Raw genomic sequence first — 21,440 nt, forward strand, 5'->3', positions numbered from 1 at the left:
CAGGGTTCAGCAGGGTTAGTGCCCACTGACTCATGGCTGGGGCTGGAGACAGGGAGGGCAAAGGCTAATGGAAACTATGTATTTTTATTTAGAAGAGGGACCATTAAATAAGAGTAGAGAAGGGCAGGAGCCGGCTGTGTCCCATCCCCCTCAGTTCATGCAGCCGGGACCCCAAGTCCAGAAGGCACTTGTGTGGGCAAGGCAGAGGGCAGTGTGTAGGCACAGGGGCTCCTGGCTCCTCAGTGCACCTGTGGCTGCTGGCTGGGGGGCAGCTCAGCCCCCGGCTTCAAGGCCACCGTGGGCTCCTGCTCCTCCTCCACCGACTCACTGCCGTAGGCGCTGTCTTCCTTCAGCTCTGCAAAGGAACCCCCGGGTGCTCTTAGCGATGGGGCGTCAGGGGGCAGCAGTGACACCCTCTGCACGCCCAGCCCACGCTCTCTGTACCTGTGCTTTGCAGCTTCTCCAGTGCCTCAGTTTTGTGGAGCATCCTCGCAGCGCTGTGGAGCCCCATAGAGTCCAATGCTTCCAGCAGTCCCTCCAGGCTGCCACCTGCCAGCTGTGGAGAGAGGGCACTGAGCGGGGCTGATTGCTGGGCAGGCAGGCGGGACAGGGGCACCCCAGCCAGGCACTGACCTCGTAACTGCGCAGGAGGCTGACGCTGGGCGAGGGGGTGTCCTTGTAGGTCTCCACGAGGCTGCAGAGTCCCAGGCGCTTGGCCAGCTCGATCCAGTCTGACCCACTGCAGTCCTGGTTCAGCAGCTGCTCCAGCCCCTGCAGTGCCTCACTGTCCAGTGACAGGACCTTCCCTGTACAGGAGAGGTGCCTCCATCACATGCTGCCCATCCTTGCCCCCAGGTGAGTGCTGCCCTGCCAGCGTGAGGTGCTTTTGGGAGGAAAAGGGCTACTCACCTGGCTGGGGAGCAGTAGGCAGCTCTGCCTTGGGTCCCTGCTGGGAGGCCTGCAGCAGTATCTCCCGCACCTGCAGACACGGATGTCAGCATCCCATAAAGCACTGCCCAGAACCCCATCACCTTCTCACACTATGATCTTCCCAGGCCACAGAGGGGCCCCAGCATCCTCACAGGAGCATCTCCTGCAGCTCTGCCCCATCCATGCCATGGCCCACATAGAAATGCTCCCTGGGAGTTTGTCCCAGAGCACCACACACCTTCTGGCTCCGAGTGAGGTCCAGGGATGTGTGGCAGCGGCGCTGCCTGTGCCCTGCCTGCCAGTGCCCCTGTGTGGAGAGCCTGGGGTTGGTGCTGTGCTCTGCAGCCAGGGCTGGCTCCCCCAGCTCCATGGCCAGCTCCTGCTCATCGGGGTCAGTGTCCGTGTCACTGCTGGCTTCCGACGAGGATAAGCTCATAGGCTCGTCATTCTCACACAGAACATCTGCCCCTGTTAGGGAAGGGTGGAATGAGCCCCCAAAAGGGAAGGTGGGCCTAGGGGTCTGCCCTATGCCTGGCACCCCTCAGCACAGGCAGCCCAGGCTACAGAGAGGGAAGGGAAAGGAGGAAGGGCAGTGCCTTACCAGCTTTGAGGAGCAGTTTGGTGAGGGTAGGGGAGCCCAGGCCAGCAGCCAGGTGCAGGGGGGTGTTCCCGGCGAAAGTCCGGCTGTTGACATCTGCTCCCAGCTAACAAGAAAGGTGCAAGGCCATGATGATGGGCTGCCTGGGCACTGCTCCTCCTACATTCTGTTACCTGAAGACCTCAGGGGAGGCCCCACTTCTGCCGAGGCCCTGTAGGAGGCTGTACCCCATCCCTGTCCCACAGCCACTACCACACCAGCCACCCCACACCTTTTTCACCAGGTGAGTAGCCATGTTCAGGTTCTCCATCTCCACAGCCAGGTGCAGTGGGGTCCTCCCACTTTGCCTCTCTGCTGCATTCACGTCTGCTCCCGTCCTGACCAGCAGGTCCAGGCAGGCCAAACTCTTTGCCTTCACAGCCAAGTGCACAGGCAGGAGGCCTGCAAGATGGGGAGAGACTTAGAAGCCTTCTTGCAAAGCCCATGGCAGCACCAATGGTGCTGCCCATCATCCCTCAACCCCACTCACCATGGAAATTGGGCAGGTGGAGCAGGTAAGGGGCAGCCGAGCCCAGGTGGGCCAGCAGTGTCTTCAGCACCTCTTCATCGCCAGCCTGGAGTGCCAGGTGCAGCAGGGAATTGCCGTAGCGGTCCAGCAAGGTTGGGTCAGCGCGAGCTTGCAGCAGGAGCTGGACCACTTGGGGCTGCTTGGTGATGACTGCCAGATGCAGCGGTGTCTGCAGGACAGCAGCACACCCTCAGCAGCGCTCACAAGAGGAGCCAAGTTCTCTCCAGTGTGGCTGCACCTTGCTCAGATCTGCAGCCTCCCCTCAGCAGGAGCAGCAACAGGAGACCCCAGGGTTGGGAAACAGGAGTGGGGAACTACTTCCAGGTAGAGGAGAACTGGTTGCTCTGGGAAACATGTACCTGTTGCAGGTTATTGGAGATGTTGATGATCTGCTGGCTGGGGATGCTAACAATGACCTCGATCAGCTGCTTGATCACAGCTGTCTGCTCATGGATAATAGCAAGGTGCAAAGGCCTGTAGAGAGAGCGGGGTGGTCCCTAGCTCAGCTCCATGCTTCTCCAGGTACTCCTTGCCACACCCAGAGCCCCCATAATAGCTCTAACACCCAACAAGGCCACCACACTCTCCCTCCAAACCCCTCGTGTGCTCACGTGTCTCCATTCTCGTCCTGTGATGCGGCCAGGTGCCTCTGGACTGCCAGCAGCATACGGGGGTCAGCAGTGACCGAGTAGTCGAGCAGGGCATGGGCATTGCGACGAGCTAATGCCAGCATCCAGAGCTGGCACAGCTGAGCTGGGAGGCAAATCAGGATGTCACCTCCAGGAGCAGCAGCCCCATCCACCCTCCAGTGTCCCCCAGCAGTGGAGAGCAGCACCCCGAAAGGCCCCCAACCCACACCTCCTCTCCTGAGTGATGTCCCCCAGACCTCCTTCAAGCTCAGCCCCTCCTACCATGCTTCTGCAGCTCCTTGCAGTACGTGCTGTCTGCGGGTGCCTGCTTGTCGCTCCCGGGCCCCTCTGCCTCGGGGCCCTTCATCTGCACACCCCCCTGGTAGCTCCCCACAGGGTGGGGGCCAGGTGAGTAGATGCTGTTGTACGGCAGCCCAGGGGAGTAGGGGAAGCTGAGGTTCCCACCTGCGGAGCAAGGGGGAGGACAGGTGAGCAGAGGGGAGCAGCAAGCCCCTTAGCCACTCGAGCAGGGAGGGGGAAGAGGCATCCCCACTCACCTCCTCCAGAGCCGAAGCCCCCGGCACCCCCGCCAGCACCCCCCATGTGCGAGCCCCCGCCAAAGTGCTGGGGAAACTGAGGCAGGACTTTCTTGCGCTTCCTCTCCACTTCTTCCTTGTCTGCAGGGAGAGAGGGGCAGCAGGGTGAGGGGCAGAGCCGGTGGGAGGAGACATGCTGGCCTGCCCAGGGGATACTCACCTTCCACCACTGGGTAGTAGGTGAACTGCTTGGAGTCGCTCACGTCTCCTCCCCGTTTTCGCTTCAGCTGCAGGAACACTGTGACAGGACGGTCGATCTTGGGCTTGTGGTAGGGCGGCGTGCGGAAGACGATGGCATACTGTGGGCAGGACACATGGATATGAGGTCCTGCTCGTCCCTGGAGCTGGGGACAGGGCACCCTTACCCCACAGGGCACCTGTCTACCTTGGAGCACAGCAGGACACTCCCTGTCTCCCCTGTACCTGTTTGTGCACATCTGTGGGGGAAAAGTCCCCAAAAGCCTGCCAGCCATTCTCGTCATCCTCGTAGAAACGCACCTCGATGTCATCTGGGGAGAGAAGGGCGCTTGCACCGCCTGTCTCCTTGCCCCAGCCAGGCTCCAGGGACACAGACCCCTGGCCACCCAGGGGCCCCAGATCTCTCCTGCCACAGCCCCTCCAGAAGGTTTCGGCTGGAGGGAATGGCTTTTACCTTTCTGAACTTTATCACACAGCAAATAGACTTCATCCCCTCCCCGTACAGAGCCTGCTGTCTTATCCATTCGTGAGATCTTCAAGTTGGAAGCTCCTGGGGACTCTGCAGAGCAAGAGGAGTTTAGAGCCACTGTGCAGACAGCGCATCCCTTACCTTCTTACCCCACCCTGCCCCATACCCTCCCCGGGCTGGCCCCATGCTCACTGCTGTCGTGGATGGGGTCCGAGATGACAGGTTGCAGGGCCAGTGTGAAGTTCCCGCTGCTGTCACGGAGGTAGGCAGTGAAGCGCAACCGCACGATGCTCAGGTCCATCACCTTCTTCAGCTCCTTCGCTTCCAGCTCAATCTCACGCAGCTCCGCTTCTGCCAGGGCAGGGGGAGATACCATCAGGATAGGTGGGGGATGGTCCCCCCACCCACACACTCCAGCCCCATGCTAGCCCCAGCCCCCCAGCTGTCACCCCACGGGGTTGAGTTCCGCTGAGTCCCCAGGCTGCCCTCACCCGTCAGCAGATGGCTCCTGTTGCGCATCTTCTGCTGCTTCAGCTTTTCCTTCATGATCTCCATCATATTCTTCTTGGTGACATGGAGCACACCCAGGTTGCTAAACCTGGAGAAGAGGGAACCCCTTGGGAACTGGGAGTGTCAGGGCTGGGAGCAGACAGCCCAAAAGGATAGTCTCCTGCAGCGGGGAAGGAGCTGAGCAAAGCACAGAGCAGTGCCACTCAGGTAGCAGTGAGACCAACATGTGTGGGGCAAAAGAGGAGCAACCACAGAGGAGAGGAAAGGAGGAAACTCTGGGCTTCACAGGTGACAAGTCCAAAGGGCTGTCAAAGACAAGACCAGGAGGACTGAAATCCAGAGGGATAGAAACCGGACCAAGCTGAGTCAGGGCTGGACATATAAGAGCAACTGCAGCAGTTGCTGAATAACCCCACGATTTGGGCTGGCTTCAAAAGTCATCTGCAAAGCTGGGGAGCTGCAACACCAAGGACAGAAGCCCATAATAAGGTGCATGTGCCAAAACCCAGATCTAGGCAAATTGCTCAGGGAACAGAGCTGTAAAAATGAACTTGTCTCTAAACACACTCCTGGCTCCATCCGGAAAACCTAGCTCCAGCGTGCACTAACCCCCACCCTGTCCCATCTTGTAAGCTGCAGGCAGCACACACAGCCACAAAGGCAAGAGGTCACCCTGGCTCCCCTCACACATACTGAGCTGTCATGTCCTTGGGTCCCACAATCGTGACACAGTTGCCAGCCTCGTTGCACTGCTTGCCCACCAGGCTGTGGGCATGTACACGGGGAGGGTCACTGTGCGTCACCAGGTCTACCTCGATCCGGGCCATCCCTGTGTAGTTGCAGATCTGCAGGGAGAAAGGAGATGGGAGTCAGGTACAATATACCAGGAGTTTGCAGGACTCTCCACAAATGCATGCTACCCCTCCCCATGGCCACCACCCCTCCTGCCACAGCCCTCTCATCCCTCCAGTGCTGTGAGACACGCGGAGCTGATCATAAATTTCCTGTCCTTCCTTCAAGTCTCTCTCCTGGTGCCTGTGCACTGCTGGCTGAAGATGCTGCTCCATCCCCTCCCCAAGGCAGTGCTCACCTTGACTGTGGGATAGGTCTTGCGCCCCTTCTCACTGGATGCTCCTGGCAGCCCCCCATGTGAAGGGCCCTCACAGCCGTAACGAAAGCGGAAACCCCGCTGCGGAGGCAAAGAGAGGGTCAGCCAAGGGGGCCAAAACTTGATGCCATGAGAGCAGGGGGGACAGTTACACCCTGGGTGACATCCTTACCTGTTTTGGCTGCTCGATAATGACGAGGTAAGGACCTTCTACTGGAGAACAGAAAGGAGATGTTCTGATGAGAAACATGGGATAACCAAAGTGCGTGTTCCCAGTAAGGATGCTGGAGGTATGGGGACAGTACTGAAAGTGAGGTGACCCCAGTCTGTCCCATGAGGTTACTGAGGGCCCCCAGCCCCTGTGCTGTCATAGCACAGCTGGGAATAGCAGTCAGAGCAACAGGGAGAGGAGGGGAGGACCAGAGGATGCCCTGTCACATGGGGAGCAGGGACCACAGGGAGGTCACAGCCTAAGCTGGTAGTCCCTGGTAGACTGAGCAGCGGGGCCCATCCTGGTGGCATGGGACAGGGATTCCCAGCCAGCTCACAATGGGGCCAGTAAGGATACAGCCTGTGGTGCTGCTGGGAACTAAGAGGTGTGAGTCAGCCTGCTGGGAAAACCCACTGCAGCTGGGGACCCCTGGAAGGGCACAGCTAGAGGGGCCCTTACCCGTCTCAATCAGGGGCTCCTTCTGCTCCATCATGTGGGAGCCAAAACTGAAGTCATCGTAGTCAATCCCATCCAGGCACTGGGTGATGTGAGGGAAGATGAGTGTGATGAGTGTGTTGGGGCTGGAATCCCCAACTGCTCTGGAGGCTTGGCACAGATCCCCATCTCCCACCCTGGGCAGGTGATGGCAGTCTGGCACAGACCCCCATCAGGGCAGGAACATATTCCCTGTCCCTCCCTGGGAAGAGGGGTGGGCAGGAGCAGACCGCTCATTGCTCATCCCTAGGGGCACCAGCAGATCCCCTTTACCCACCCTGGAGGCTGACACAGACCTCCCATCTCCTGCCCCAGAGGCAGGCACAGATCCTTCCACCTCCCACCCCAGAGGCAGACACAGATCCCCACCTCCCACCCCACCCGTGGGGTCGGGCACTGCTCCCTGCCCAGCTACGGGACCGGGACCAGGCAGCGACACCCGCCCTGGGCCGACCCGAACCGATCCGTGCCGCACTCACGGGCTGGAACTGCTCGTCCATGTCGGCGCGGGGCCGGCCGCCGGCCTGCGGGGAGAGGGGGGTTGAGCGGGGACTGGGAGTGCAGGAAGGCACCGCCGCTCCGGAAAGTCCCTAGAAACCCCGCCGAGCCGGGAAATGACGGGACCGCGCGTCAGCGCCCCGCCCCGCCGCGGCCGGGACACGGGCACGGGGCACGGGGCCCGGGCATGGGGCACGGGGCAGGGGACGCGGCTCGGCCGGGGCACAGCTCCGCACGGCCCCGCACGGCTCTGCACGGCTCGGAGCGCCGCCGCTCCTGCGCCCGCCGGCGGCCGCCCGGGGCGCTGGGACGAGCCGTCCCCTCGCTGCCTGGGGATTTTGGACTCGGAGCCCCGGCGGGCTGGAAATCCCGGAGCACGCCCGCCCGCCTCCCCCGGGCGCTCCTTAGCAGCCCCAGAGCGCCACATGTCCCGAGTTTTCCCCCCGGGAGCACGGAGGGATTTGCCCCTGCCGTCCCCGGCCGCCTGCCCCGCTGCAGGCACCGATCCCCGCCTCGCAGCCATCGGCCCTTCCCCAGCAAGACTTGCAACACGGCTGACACCACTCGTCCACGCCACAAAGCCTGGCAACAGCTCCTGGGTCCCGCAAGGTCCCAACCCACAACATCCCACCCCGATGATGTGCCTTCAGCACAGGGATTTCTTCTCCAAGCCCCTCTAGACTCAAATAGGAGCAGTCATCTCAAAGTGCTGCCCCCAAGCTTGCTGGTCCCCCGCTGGCCAGGGGAAGCTCTCCAGACCTCTGCAGACTGAAGGCAGCACATGGCAGCCCCTTTCCAGGCACTCAAAGGGGTGCTTTCCCGCTCCCTTAGTTTCCACTTACACGGCAGCTCCTGCATCTGTCCCACGGAGGTGGCCTGTGAGAGGCATTCACTATCCGTGTTCCCATTCCCTCCTTCCCACTTGAGAACATCTGGCTTCAAAGTGGAAGCGGCAGCCCCAGAGCTCCCTGCGGGAGCATATCCCACCGCCCCAGCACTCAGCACTGCATGCTCCCCACCGACCCCAGCAAGGCACTGCCAGCAGCAGGGGCCCTTCCTTGCCGCCCACGACGCTCGCACCCTCCTCCTACTCACCGGGGAGGAAGAAGCTGGTCTCAACAACCCGTCCAGCCCCAGCATCGCCACAGGGACTGCCAGTACCGCAGGCAGGGGTTCCACTGGGGTCAAGGCCTGCCTGACCGCGGAAAACCACCGGTGACTTCTAGCAAAGGGGCAGGATCAGAGCAGAGCCTCTGAGCACGCTCTCTTGCTCCACATTTCTTCTCACTAACCAATGAAAAGAAGAAAAAAAGCAAAAAAGCCCCTGTATCTGACTCCACGGTGCCCTCATACCATGAATTTCTGAATCAGTGGTTGCTGCAGGTCCCACTCAGGGGATTTTGGGTGTGTGGGAGAAGAGGGGAAGGAAGGGGATTGTTCAACTTGTGCGTGACTCATATTCTTCAGAAGCTGAACAGAATCTTTTCAAGGAGGTTTTTCAGCCACTCAGGTCCTCCAAAGGGGCTGTCCTGTGACCCCAGGCCTGAGGTTTCCCCTAGCTGGCCTGCCATCTGAGCCCTGGTGAGCTCCAGCAGCCCCTGCCCTGCCAGCCTGTGGGATGCATCCCAGACAGAAGTGCAGCCTGGGACATGGAGTCTGAGGACCTGCAGGTGCAGCAGAGGGTGCAAGGAGGGAGAAGGTAGAGATCCAGCACTGCAAAATGAGGTGGGACCTTCCTCCTGCCATTCTGCAGGGGCTTCAAAAGGCCTAGGAACATGGACACAACCCCCCACTGGCCTGTGGGAAGCAGCACACCCTCCCTACTGTTGGGATCCCACCCATCATACCGCCTGCCACCACCAGCCAGCCACCTCATCTGCTGGCACAGATTTTACAGAGAGGTGAAGAAAGGGACAAGCATCCTTCCTCAGTGTGCTGGGAACAGCCACCCCGAACCCCACCTGCTGAGCCCAGCTGGGGGAGCCCAGGCCTGAATATGCTGGATAAGAACAAATTGTGCCCTTTGGATAGCACAGCTCCCCTGCTGCGGTGCAATCAGCCCCATTCCTTCTTGAGGGGTTTTAACAGTGCACTCATTGCTGCCCAGGATACTTCCACTTGTTGCAGCAAACAGCATGACTGGGATGTCATGGAGTCATGCCTGCATCTCCCCAGCCTGCACAAGTCTGGCTCTCTTGGGAGGTTGCTGGCCATATCCCTGCACAGTGTGTGCTGGAGGAAGCCTACCTGGCTTGCCAAGCAGAGAAAGTGTCATCGCCTCCTTCCTTGTTCCTGGAAAAGCAACCTCAGACCTATCCTCAAGGTAAATCCTGCCTCCTGCACCAAGCAGCTATGCCCTTTTGGCCCTCAGGACTCAGGGGTTTCCCCTAGGAATGTAACACACCCAGCTTTTATCCCCCACACATCCTACAAGGGAACTCATCTCTCCTTCCTCCATCAGTAGCATCCTCCGCTCTGTGTTACCCAGCACATCTGAGCTGGACTGTGGGCTTGAACAGCAGCCCCCGTTTGCTTGGCTAATTCCTCCCCATCTTCACACCTTCCTAGGGCTCAGGAAGGATTCTCTGGGCATTGCTGAGAATGGGGGAAAAGAGCAGCAACCCAGCTGCAAGGCACTGCCCAGCACTGCGAGGCACAGCACCAGTTCCTGGCCCCAGAGCACAGCAGTGCCACGGCACCCTTGCCAGATGGCACAGCCTCCCTTGTGCCAGCCAGACTGCTTCAATTAAGGGCCAGCCGCTGGCAAGCAGCGCGAGTTAAAGCCATTCTTCCATGCCTGCAGCTCCTTGAACGTGACCTAGTAACGCAGGTGCTATTTTCTTTCCTCCCATGACAGTCGGCTGACTCGCAGAGCTGATGCCCCGCAGGCAGGAGGGAAATATACGTCAGTCTATCTGAGGCGGGAGCGTTTAGTAGCCATGGGAAGGAGCGCTCCAGAAATGCAGGAGGCAGCACGAGCACAGCCCTGCTCCGAACCGCCCTAGTGTACAGCTGACATGTTCCAGCCACCCAGCTGGCTGCTGCTCTAACATACGATTCCCTGTGCATTTTGTTTCCCTTGGGGTCTGCTAATGCCTGAATAAGATGGCCCTAAATACCTGGTCTTGCTTTCTGCACAAATCCTGTACTCTGCTCCATCCCAAGAGTCCCAACAGCTACTGGCAAGGGTCTGGCAGGAGGCTGCTGAGTCTCTCCTAGTGTTTACAAGGACTTTGCTCTGAGAGCCTTCCTGGAAATGAAGTCCTTCATGTGCAAGCACGACAGAGAGAAATCCCCTCTCCCTGAAAGCTGTTCAAGCCTTCCCCTCCTGACAGCCTGCCTTAGAGCGCTGAAGCCATTTGTATCTCTCTGCATAAAAAGCCTTTACTCTCTTTGTGGCTATCAAGTTGGTTTTGGCAAACCCCAGCCACCCACTGATCTTCTGGTTTTCTCCTCTAGGGCCTGTAAATCAGCTCCTTTGCTGTTGTGTTATGAACCATAGCTCCACTTGTACATCCGTGTGCCCTCAGAGAACACCTCTCAGTGACAACCCAGCGTTTGCCATCTCTCACTCTCTCTGGTTTCCACTCTACCCACAATACCACTACCGTGTTGGCATTCACGTCTCCATTTGGGGTACAGCTTGCTGAGCCTGCGGGCATGGATCTCTTCCCGTCGGAGCAGGCAGGAAGCCAGCCCTGCTCCAGCGCAAGCAGGGCTCAACGTGCAAGACAGAGAGCAGTGGGACAGGGCAGAACCCACTGGTAACACAGAAACAGGGAAATAAGCAACTTCCCCACCGCCAGGGAAACGGGTGTAAGCGCCAGCGCTGGGACCTGCTGCCTCCTCCCCACTCCAAGAGAGCAGCTGTCTCTCCATCCTGAATCTTCCCAACTTCCCCTACCCCAGCGAGCCCTGTGGTCGCTCCAGAGGCAGCGGCTGGATCCCAGAAGTGGTCGAGGGCCGTTCCGCAAGGATAGGCAGCCCTGGCAAGGGAACTTTAAACCTCTGGACCGCTGAGTTCCCTTTCCCTGGGAACCCTTCTCCCGCTGGAGCAGGCAGCCCGGGCGCATCCCCCCGGCACCCCAGGATACCCCGACCCCGGCCCGGCCGCTTACCTTCATCCCAGCACCAGCCCCAGCCCAGCCGTCGCGCCCCGGCCGCGGTACCGGGAAAGTCCCGTCCTGACTCCGCCTCCCGGGGCTTCCCGGGCCCGGCTCCGCCCGGCGGGACAGTAACAGGGAGGGCCGGGGGACCCCCGAGGGGACGGGCAGCTCCGGGCTGCTGCATCCCGGCGAAGCCGCCTGTCCCCCACTCGGGTCAGGGCACCGAGCCCCCGGCTCACGGCTGTCCTGAGACCCGCAGGGCCACTCACCCCGTTCCCAAAGCCAGCTGCTACCCCGGCGGGGAAGGACCATCTGCCTCACCCATGGCTGATTTTCACTTTTATTATTGTAAATTCACTGTTGTCTTTATATATATTTTTTAAAAAATATATTAGATATAAAAGTCAGAAACGCTCCTCTTTGAACTACATATACTGGTGGATTTACAGGCCGGTTTGGAAAGGTGGGCAAATAGGCAAGCCCAACCTGATCAATGCGCACAGCAGCAGCAGCAAATGCCCCTCTCCAGGGACAAGGGAAAATTTATATATATATATGGATGTATATATATATATCTATATTTGTAGATCTATACACACACACACACACAGAGCACTCATACCACACAACACCCACCCCCCTGCCCAGGACACCCCGGGCTGCAGCTCAGCCTAAGGATGAGAGACTGAGCAGGATGGGCTCCCACCAGGCAGGTGCTGGCCAAGGCACCAGCGGACGGATTTGGGAGTCCCAGCAGAACAGGGCATGCGCTTACCTGTTCCTACAGAAGTGCCTCCCCTTTCTGTGCCTGTGCTCCCTGGGTGGGAGGGCTGGTGGCCATCCACCCTGGACTGGGATGCTCCCCCATTGGACAGCTGCGGTTGGCAGCGGTACAGAGGGGAAATCCACTGCTCTGCAGGCACAGTGCCTGCAAGACATCCTTGATATGACGGTAAATTCAGAGACTCACTTCCCAAATTAGCTGGGAGCACGGGAATGGCATGGCCCAGCAGGTGAAACCTGCCTCAGCAATTCTCAAAGCTGAAAAAAATGACAGGAAAGTCATCAACTGAAGGCAAGTAAGGCCCTGAGCAGCAAGAGCTCAAGAGCCCAGCAGAGTCCAGCCAGGGCTGCTGGTGTCACCCTGTAGCGGTGTGAGGCACTGCCTCTACCCAGGAAGGCAGACAGGGAGAGATCCCCTGCTGCCATCCTCACTGGGGGTGCAGTGCAGACAGACCGGCACTGCTGTAACTTCCTAAGGAAGGGAAAAGGCACTCTGGGTTTTTGGCTCCTCTGACAGTCATACTTGGCAGGCTTGTTTTGCTGAACCTTACCCCTGTGGAGGAGGGAAGAAGAGAGAGATGCCCCTCTCCCAGCATACCAGGCTTGTGTGGTGAGGGAAGAGTGAGTCCCCTGTTCCTGCACAACACTTACAGAAGGGGGCCTCTGTGTGACAGCCTGCAGCAGCCCCTGACTCAGACAAGGCTACCCCAGAGGCTCTGGGGCAGATCCTGGCTCTGTTGATAGCATCAGATTGGCATCCCTGCACCCCAACAGTGACCCCAAATCCTGTGGGCAGGGAGGGAGCAGCTCCTGCAGGGCACCAGCTGCCAGAGGAGTCCTGGACACAGCTCCTGCCAAGAGTGGAGGGCACCACATGCACACATGTGCACACACACACACATACACACAAGCACCCCAAGGCAGCTGGGGTCTCAGAGACATTCAAGGTGGGGAGTTATTGTCAGAACCCAATTTGGGAGTCTCCACTGTGAGCTGCCTCCTGTGGGGGTCAGGCCATAGCCAAGCCCTCCACGTGGCTGTGGATGTGGGCTGTGCTGGACATGCTGCTCTCGTCTTTGTAACTTTTGGGAGCCCGGCTGGCTTTCAGAAGGACCAGGAAGGTGTCTGTGGAGATGGCCCCAAACTCAAAGGTGAATGTGCCGTAGAAGACCAGGACATCGATGATGAACATCCACTCGCACAGGGCAGCCACGTGCTGCAGCACAAAGCTCTCCTGGATGAAGAACACGCCGCCTGAGGGTATCCCAGTCAAGGACAGCACAGCTGGGCACCAACCACCTCATGGAGGACCATGTCCCACTGCCACCACATACCAGGGTGGCTGTGAATACCCTCCCTTGCAGGAAACGCACTGCCACTCCTGAAACCCGGAAACCCCACATGCTTTTCCCAGCACCACCAGGGCCCTAGCACAGGTGAGGCGATGGCACACATGCCCAAACCAGCCTCAGTAAATCATGGGAGTGATGCCAGGCTGGGATTTCCTGAGAAGGCCAGGGCAGGAGGAACTCAGGCTGCAGTTCTCAGTGCAAGTCAGGTATCCAGATGCCTCACCCTTCCCACACCCATTGCCTCTTCCTCAAGCCAGGCTGACACTCCCCATCCTCCTGCAGGATGCCATTAAAAATGATCAGCACTCCACCCCATTGGTAACAGGGTTTGGGCTGCTCATCCCAGCCCTGCAGCACCTCCTGTCCCTCTGTGCTGCAAGGTGGCCCATACCAGGGAAGCGACCTGCTCCTGCTTCTCCATGTCCTACTGCTGCCAGAGTTTCTTTATCCTTCTCTCATCCTCACCAAGGATCTCAAGGGAAATTTACTGCCAGAGCCACCATGGATGAGGGGAAGGCATCACCCAACCCTCCAGGTGAAGCCTCCAGCAGTACGGTGCCTTCTGCCAGTGAGACCAAGATCTGGGAGAGCTGCAGAGGCAGGGACCTGACCTGTGCAGTGTAGAGCCCTCCGCTCACTCCCCACATCCCATCAGGAGAGATCCCAGAGCTTTCCCCCCACTGTCCACACCACAGCTCACTGCTTTCCCACTGCTAGCCCCCAGTGCTTACAGAGCAGGATGGCCACAGCAGATGGGCACCACTCCTGTCTTCCTTGTCCTTACGTGCCCTTCCTGTCCCTCCCAGCTGGCATGGCCCTGCGGCACTCCTACCCTTCCCAGCTCCCTGACTGATTCCCAGCCTGCCTGCCTGCTGCAGTGACAGAGCAAGACCCTCTGATATGTGTCAGGCCTGCCAGCACCCCCCAGGCTCCTCTTTGTGCTGCTCACCTCAGCCAGCCTCTCTGGGACCCACAGACACGGGATGTTTTTTCCCCTTCCTGCCCAATAACCACCACCTTGTTTCCCAATTTATCCCCACCCTCAGTCCCAAACAAGATTCTGGCTCCTTGGTCACACACTCAGGACCATTCTTAGAGCCCCAGTCCACCTGACACCATGCCCTCCCTCCCTGGTATGGTGTTTGCAAACCCCAGTGCCTGCTCACCAAGTCCTCCCTCATCCTCACAGGCAGGTTGGCTTGTGGGTGCCAGAGAGCCCTGGCTGGCAGAGGTGTTGCCATGTGCCCACCCGGCACCTGCACAGAGCACTTCTGTACTCAGTTTTGGTCATGCAGGTAACCCAGATGGACTTTGCTCCACATACCTTTGTCTCATGAAAAAAAACCCATCAATTAACCAGACCTGGCTTGTGTGGGACTGGAGTCTGCAGTGGTGGCTGGGCTGCAGCAGCCAGGGCAGGGCTGGTTTGGGGCATCCCAGCACCCTAAGAGATGCCCACCCACATCCCTTCCCCTCCTCAGCTCTGAGACTGCTGCTTGTCCAGCAGAGAGCTGCCCACCCTCAGTCCCCTGCCCAGCCCCTCTCCTGGCTCAATGCCTCACTGCCAGACAAAAGATGGAGAACACGGGGTGCATAACCCACCATGAGGAGCACCTTTCGCCAGTCCAACCCAAAACTTCTTCCCACACCTTCAGGATACTGAAGACGAGGGTGATGAAGGCCACAGTGGTGAGGATGCTTCGCAAGTGGCCAGTCCAGTACTGCCCTCGGGTTTTGGCCATGCGGTAGGTGAGGATGGACTGCAGGAGCAGGAACAGCATGCTGGTTGGAAAGGCCACCCCTGCCCCAATGTAGTGCAGCACCTTGGCATGGTCCACCTGTGGGGAAGAGACCATCAGTGCCGGCACCCTGGGACACTCCCCGACACAGCACGGCTCTGCTCCAGGGGTTGGGCTCCTGCCCAGACAGGGGTGCAGGCAGTGTCAGAAGCAAGTCCAGGCAGCTCACCCTGTGCCTAACTCCGGGTTGAAGAGCAGATTTGTACCCGGTATCTGCTGCTGGGATCTCAAAGCACTCTGTTTCTTTTATCTGTGCCAGCAGACCTGCTGTGCCCAGGGGCAGGGGCTGCCCTCTGCCCTGAGAGGCATCTGGGGCCACCCACACTGCTCCCCCGAGGGTCACAGCCCAGTGCTGCTGACCCACAGCTGGGGCACCAGGGGGATCAGGGCCAGCAAGCCTCTCCTGTGGCTGGTGCTGGCAGCAGCCTCCTGCCAAGCAGGAGGGACTGGCTGCTGCAGGCAGTGGGCAGGCAGCTGCCGGGAGGCTGGTGCCTGGCAGTGCAGGCAGGGGCTGAGTGCTGTTGTGTGCTGCCAAGCCTGGGCTCACTCTGGTCATTGCCAGCACAGGCTCTGTCCCAACAGTTACCTGGCATCACCCCTGAACAGGAGCATCGGCAGCTTGGCCCAGTCCTCAGCCCAGCTGGCATGTCCCTAGCCCTGCACATGACCATGGAGGGGACACACCATGCAGAGGGTCTCAGGTAAGGGTTAAACCAAACCCAACAGCTTAATCTGGACCTGAACTATGAACACACTAGCAAACAGGACTTCCAGCACTCTGGGAAGCACAGAATTGACCCAGCAAAAGGGAAGGATTACACAGACAGAAACCACCACCAAACCACCCCAAACCCTACCCTGCTGAGCACTGCCACTGCCCCGCTCCAGCCAAGGCCTTCCCCCACCCCCCTGCCCCAGGGACTCCCGAGAAGATGCCTTACCTGGAAGTTGCCAACCATGGTAAGGCCGGCAGCGCAGACCCAGCCAGTGGCCAGCCCCAGGGTGTTGAGCAGGGATGGCCCCAGGCGCTCCAGGAGGTGGGCGTAGCGCAGCAGTCCCACCAGGATGACTGCAGGAGGGAGACACAGCCCCATCACATGCTGCTGCCCACAGCCCCCTGATCCCATTCCTGCCCTGTGCTGGAAGTGTGTGCTGCAGGGCAGCCCACTCCCCTGACAGCCAGCACTTACCCATGAAGGAGCCCAGGCTGCAGATGAGGCTGAAGAAGCAGCTCTCGGGAGGCAGGGTGCCACACTTGCTGTGGGGACAAAGCAAGACCCAGGGAGCCCTCAGACAGGGGGCACTTGGCTGTGCACTTGCTTCCCCCTCACCAAAGCACCCTCCTAGGTTGCCCTGGAGGGGTCCCAGAGTGGCTCTGCCCTGTGTTCCCACCCTGCGGCTGCTCACCTGACGAGGGGGATGTGATCCAGCGTGCAGCAGGAGCTGGGGCCGTCCATGTCACACGACTGATTGTAATTCCTGCCAGCAGCAAAGGGACGGGTGAGCAGAGCAGAGATGCTGCCTGGGACCCTCCTGTCTCCTGCCCACTGGCCCTGCAAGGGCAACAGAGTTGCTCCCCAGTGAGCACAGCCCAACCCCAGGGATGTGCCTGCATCCTGGGGCCAAGTCCCTCCAGGGCGTGACCCACTGCCCAACAGGGTCCGCTGGTAACATCACATCCCAGCTTCCACAGCCCATCCCCTTCTTCTGGCTTTGCTGTCCACCCGGAGCCCCTGCCTGTGAGGGAGAAGCCATGGTGAGGCTGCACACCCTGTTGAGTGCACAGGCCAGGGTGCTGGGCTCAGGGGCTTCTGGTGGGAGCACACACCTGCAAGCCCAATCACACACCCCTGGGGTGGGAGCACACACCTGCAAGCCCCATCCCACACCCCTGGGGTGGGAGCTGTTGATGAAACAATGGCTCCAGGTTTGCAGGGGCCAGGTAGGAACACTGAGCTGTGTGGGGAAATGCACAAGCACTCCTGCAACAGCACCACTCATACTCAGGAGGGAGGGAGGGATTGAGCTTCGAGGAGCTGGGAGGTCTTGCCTGAGGGAGGACATGACCAGAGATGGCTGCAAGGCATCCCCCCAGGGGCCCGTTAGCAGCCCTCAGTACTGCCAGGCTGGGGCAGGGCTCTGGTGCCTCTACCCACAGCAGAAACCTGGGAGCGCCTCCTGCACCCACAGACCCTGTGAGCATGGGGACCCCGAGCTCTTTATCAGCCTGAAACACCTTCCTGTACCACAGCTGCTGCCTGCAACCCTGACCAAATTCCCACCGTGGGGTTCCTTCCCCCCTCACCCTCACAACTCTCCCAGGAGCTGGCACACACTCAGAGGGTTTTTGGGTGCCCCTGTGCTGCAGCATCACCCAGGCATCCAGCACCTCTGCCTGGCATGGCTGAGTATGAGCCCCTTCTCACACCACAAGCAGGGAGCCCAAAGTCCTGTGTTCCAAAGGGCCCCCTCAGACACCCCCAGCCCAGTAGTGGAGATGGGAGCTGTGAGGGACCAGCCCTTCCCTGTCCCTGTCCCAGCCTGACTATCCGCACCTCCAGCCGTGCAGCAAGCACACAGTTAAAAAATCCTTTCTGGAAAGGGCTGGGCTGGGCTCTGATGTTTTTGCAGTCTCCTCAGTTTGCTGGTGGCTTTGTTTTCCAACCACTAAACCCAGGCAAGGCGTGGAGCCCCACGGCCTCCTCAAAGGCTGCTCTTGGGGCCGTGTTTGGTTTGGGAGCGTTTTTTTTATTATTATTTTGTTTAAAGTGAGCAGCCTGAGGCCGGGAAGCATTATTCATCATTAAGGGCTGGAGACAACCCGACACACACATTCTTCCCAGGGCAGAATCAGCCATCAGGCAGGAAATGGCAGCAGGTTTTTTTTTTTTTCCCTTCTTCAAACACTCCAGCAAGAATTAAACTAACATGGATCTTTCTGGGCAGATTTTTAAGGCGACACAACAAGTCAAAAACCCTGCAGAAGAAGTTGCCAAGAGACCAAACAGGGTTTCTTTTCCCAGTCCCTGCCTTCTCCACCCCTTGTCCCCCATCTGGGGGAGCTGCAGGCAGCTCTGCTCATGGGGTGTCCAGGCACCGAGAGGCCATCCCATCCCCCTGGCACTGCCAGATTTAGCCTCAAGCAAGCAAGTCGCAACCTTTTCCATGGAGACACACGGCCCTCTGTAATTCCCTGACCACTTATTTTCATACTTTCTCCATGCTGTGTTTTTTCAATGGCCTCCTTCTCTCTGCCTGGTTTGCAGCAGGGCTGGACTGTTCACCGGAGCAGCTGTAGCTGCACGCGAGCCTGGGCAGGGGAGAGAGGGTAGCCCAACCCTGACAGAAGCTAGTCCCCCCAAAGCAGTTCTGCTCCCAAAAGCTACTTGTGGGCCAGACAGGAGACACATGCCCTGGGGCATTTGCACCCCATCAGGCTCACCACCACGTCTGCTGAGGGTGAAGGTGGCTCTGAGTTGCCTTTAATGCTCCCACCTCTCCTGTCATCCCCAGCCCCGTCCCAGGGCCAGCCTGATCCCCAACCCCCCTTTCAGCACAGGGATGGTGCAGGGGGTGCCTCAACTACCTAGTGGTCTGGCACAGAGTGGCACAGTTCAAGTGGGACAGGTCTGGAAGGGACCCGGCATTACGAAGCCTTTGACTGAGCCAAAGAGCCCCTGCCTCCCCCCAGGCCTTACCAGTTGTGGACAGGGCAGATGTGGTTGTTGGAGAGTGCCATGGCGTATCTGGGGGAGAGACAACAACAGGGTTACTGCAGCCACCTGCCTCCCTGCATCCCCGCTCCCTGCCAGCACCCGGACCAGCCCCAGGGACCAGCTGCCAGAGCAGATGATAAAAGCCCTCACTGCCGGGCAGGGGCCAGCACTCGTCCTGTGGCACCTCCCAGCTTCACAAAGCAGGGAAAAGGAAAGCAAGTGCATGAGCCCAGCACACGCTCCGTGGAGCTCCCGCTGCTGGGACCAGGCCCCCCTGCCTTGTACCCCCATCCCTGCCGAGAGCCACCTCCTGCTCCAGCTCGGTGCAGCTGCTTCTGTGGGGCCTCTTCCCCTTCGTGCTGCTGTCTCTTGGGGACTGCTCTGCCACGGAGCCCCTGCCCTGGTACTGGGGCTCTCCATCAGCCCACAGCTGTGCCAGCTGTCACCTGATGGCTCTGCCGTGCTTCCCCCAGCTCCTGGCTGGCTAGTGATGGAGCTGTAAATAGTCTGGATAAGTAGCTGGTGCATTGGCAGGGCATTTTGGGCAGATAGCTCCATCGAGCCCTTCACTGTGGAGTCATCCCTGCATCTCGGTCAGCATAACAAGGGGCTCATGAAACGCATCTGGCTTCGCTCCAGGGGTGCTCAGCCCTGGGGCCGCCCCAGCCATCAAGGAGCCCTCCTGCCCAGCAGCCACAGCAGCAGGCAGCACCATGCTGTTCAGATCATGGCCATAAAGAGCTCAGGTTAAAAATAAGCCCCGACACCAATACGAAAACCCCTATCCTGCCTGAGCTGGCCACACAAAGCTGGGTTGCAAAAAGGGTGTTCCCAGAAGAGAGGCAAAGAGCAGGACAGCTGGGGGGATCCAAGGGGTAGCACCCTCCAGGAGATCCCTCACCCAGCCACTTCCCAGACTTCACCCAAGCACTCAGTACTCATCCCAGACCTCCATACCCTCCTGGGAGGGGGCAGTAAGCCAACAGAGTCACAAACAGCACTGTTCTCTCCCAGGGGGATGTGCCCCTGCCTACCCTCCCCTCTTGTGGCTCTGCATCCCAGGCATGGCTGATGGGACCCTGCGTGGGCCAGGCACTCCACAGGCAACTGCCCAACCTCTTGCTGGCTCTGCACTTGGGAGGGACACAACATCGCAGGGGGGCTGCAGGATGTGTCTGGTGCCAGGAAAAGGGCCCAAAAGGGCCACTCCCAGGGCAGCTCTGGCTGTGAGGACCATAAAGCAGCAACTCCCACCTGTGCTGCTCCAGGCAGGAGGGGCATCTGCCTGCCAGGGTCACTCACAGGAGACAGACAGTGCTTAACACGGTGCCCAAGGAAAAAACTTGGAGCACAGGTTCCTTGCACGAGGGTCAGCATTCGGCTTTGTTGTGAAGGAGGACAGGGGATACCAAAGACAAAACACTTGAAGGGACCTGTAGGGTTATGGGACGCATTTGCTCCATCCCGCACATTGGAAAGTCCCACCATCAATACTGAGGCTCCCCGTGCCTTTGGGAAAAATCCCATTGTCCATCAGTGCTAAGGCCTGAGAAGGGGACTGGTGGGGTGGACTAATGCTGCTCACCCAGGTGACACAGCCTCTGCCCTCAGCACAAGGCCCTTCCATCCATCTACCACACGGGATGGGTGCCCATGTACGGGCCCCGGCGCTGCAGGAGCTGGGCTGGTGGCACGGCTCCCAAAGCCGTTCCCGTGCCACCGGAGCATCAGCCGCACTCACACCGGGACAGGGGCGCGCGATTCCATGGGGTGCCAGGGATGTAAGGGCAGGGAGGCACACGCCAGAGCTGCTGCAGGGGGCGCGGGGACCGCGCAGGGCGGCTGTGGGGGCTCAGGGAGGTGTGGGAGCCAGGGAGCGTCCCGAAGTGCCCCAACATGACGGGGGCCAGGGGCGCCCCGCAACCTCCTGCCGCGCATTATCCCACCCTGAAGTCTCCTCCGGCCCCCAGCCCACAGCATCCCGCAGCATCCCGCCCGCGGGCCGGGCGCTCCCGGCCCCGCCGCCCGCGAGTGGGGGGCTGGCGGCGGCCCCGCGGCACTCACACGATCCACATGCCGGTGATGGTGAAGGCAGGCAGCGTGATGGGCAGGATCCCCCAGGCCGGCATCCTGGAGCCGGGCATGCCCCGCCGAGCTACGGGCGAGCGGGGCCGCCGGCGGAGCCTCCCCGCTGCCTCCTGCTGCCGGACCGCCGCCGGGCCGCGCTCCCCATGGGCGGCGGGGCCGGGGCCGGGCCGGGCTGGCGGGCGGAGCGGGGTCCGGCCGTGCGGAGCGGCGGCGGGACAGCCCAGGCCGGCCCCGCCCCGGGGCAGCGCGGGTCCCGCTCGGCGGCAGCGCAGGCCGGGCCCGCCCCGTCCGGCGGCAGCGGGGAGCGGGACCGGCCCCGGCGCCACGTGGCGGCCGCGCTGCCGGCCCGGGGGAGGAGGGCAGCGCTGGGAGGGGGGCGCTGGGGAAGGCAGCCGGCGAGTAGGACGGCACGGAGCCGGGAACACCGGGCTACGCGGGGCGAGCGGCCACAGAGCGCGGTCGGCTGCGCCGCGGCGAGGGAAAGGTTCTCGTAGAGCTGAGAGCAGGGCAGGCACCGCTAGCAGCGAATAGCCCTCCCGGGATCCGGAGGCCGGAGCAGCCTTGCCCAAGGCAGCGGCATCCGGCTTTAGGGCTGGGGGACTCGCCCCCCGCATTCGCCCGCTCCGGGGCATGCTGTCCCTGCCAGAACACCAGTGCTGGACCCACGTCCGCGAAGGTGTGGGCTCCTCCTGAGTGCCAAAGGGCACTGCCACAGGATGAGGTAGGAGGTACCGCGACAGGTAGGGGCCAGGCAGAGAAGACCTCACTCGGTCCCCTCTTCTTCCT

General features: G+C 60.3%; 2 protein-coding genes across 2 annotated transcripts; both read right to left on the reverse strand.

The window, feature by feature from the left end:
• Positions 1-70: 70 nt before the first annotated feature.
• On the reverse strand, positions 71-10,999 carry NFKB2 (nuclear factor kappa B subunit 2). The gene is made up of 24 exons (XM_050305754.1): positions 10,929-10,999; positions 7,906-8,097; positions 6,792-6,836; positions 6,277-6,355; positions 5,779-5,819; positions 5,589-5,687; positions 5,192-5,343; positions 4,480-4,586; positions 4,181-4,339; positions 3,974-4,078; positions 3,745-3,830; positions 3,482-3,620; positions 3,283-3,402; positions 3,008-3,190; positions 2,708-2,849; positions 2,456-2,570; positions 2,058-2,265; positions 1,800-1,969; positions 1,532-1,634; positions 1,169-1,398; positions 910-979; positions 634-806; positions 445-556; positions 71-355 (listed from the first exon to the last, which is right to left on the reverse strand). Exons 2-24 carry the CDS (start codon positions 7,948-7,950, stop codon positions 240-242), a joined length of 2,799 nt encoding a protein of 932 aa, XP_050161711.1. The 5' UTR covers positions 7,951-8,097; positions 10,929-10,999; the 3' UTR covers positions 71-239.
• Positions 11,000-11,242: 243 nt separating this feature from the next.
• Positions 11,243-20,817, reverse strand: TMEM150A (transmembrane protein 150A). Its single transcript, XM_050305750.1, has 7 exons — positions 20,631-20,817; positions 18,549-18,596; positions 16,258-16,329; positions 16,041-16,108; positions 15,792-15,919; positions 14,712-14,889; positions 11,243-12,953 (listed from the first exon to the last, which is right to left on the reverse strand). The coding sequence occupies exons 1-7, from the start codon at positions 20,708-20,710 to the stop codon at positions 12,709-12,711; spliced, it is 819 nt and encodes a 272-aa protein (XP_050161707.1). The 5' UTR covers positions 20,711-20,817; the 3' UTR covers positions 11,243-12,708.
• Positions 20,818-21,440: the final 623 nt, after the last annotated feature.

Source organism: Myiozetetes cayanensis, unplaced genomic scaffold (assembly GCF_022539395.1).
Source record: "Myiozetetes cayanensis isolate MyiCay16 unplaced genomic scaffold, myiCay2020 scf10, whole genome shotgun sequence".
Taxonomy (NCBI): domain Eukaryota; kingdom Metazoa; phylum Chordata; class Aves; order Passeriformes; family Tyrannidae; genus Myiozetetes; species Myiozetetes cayanensis.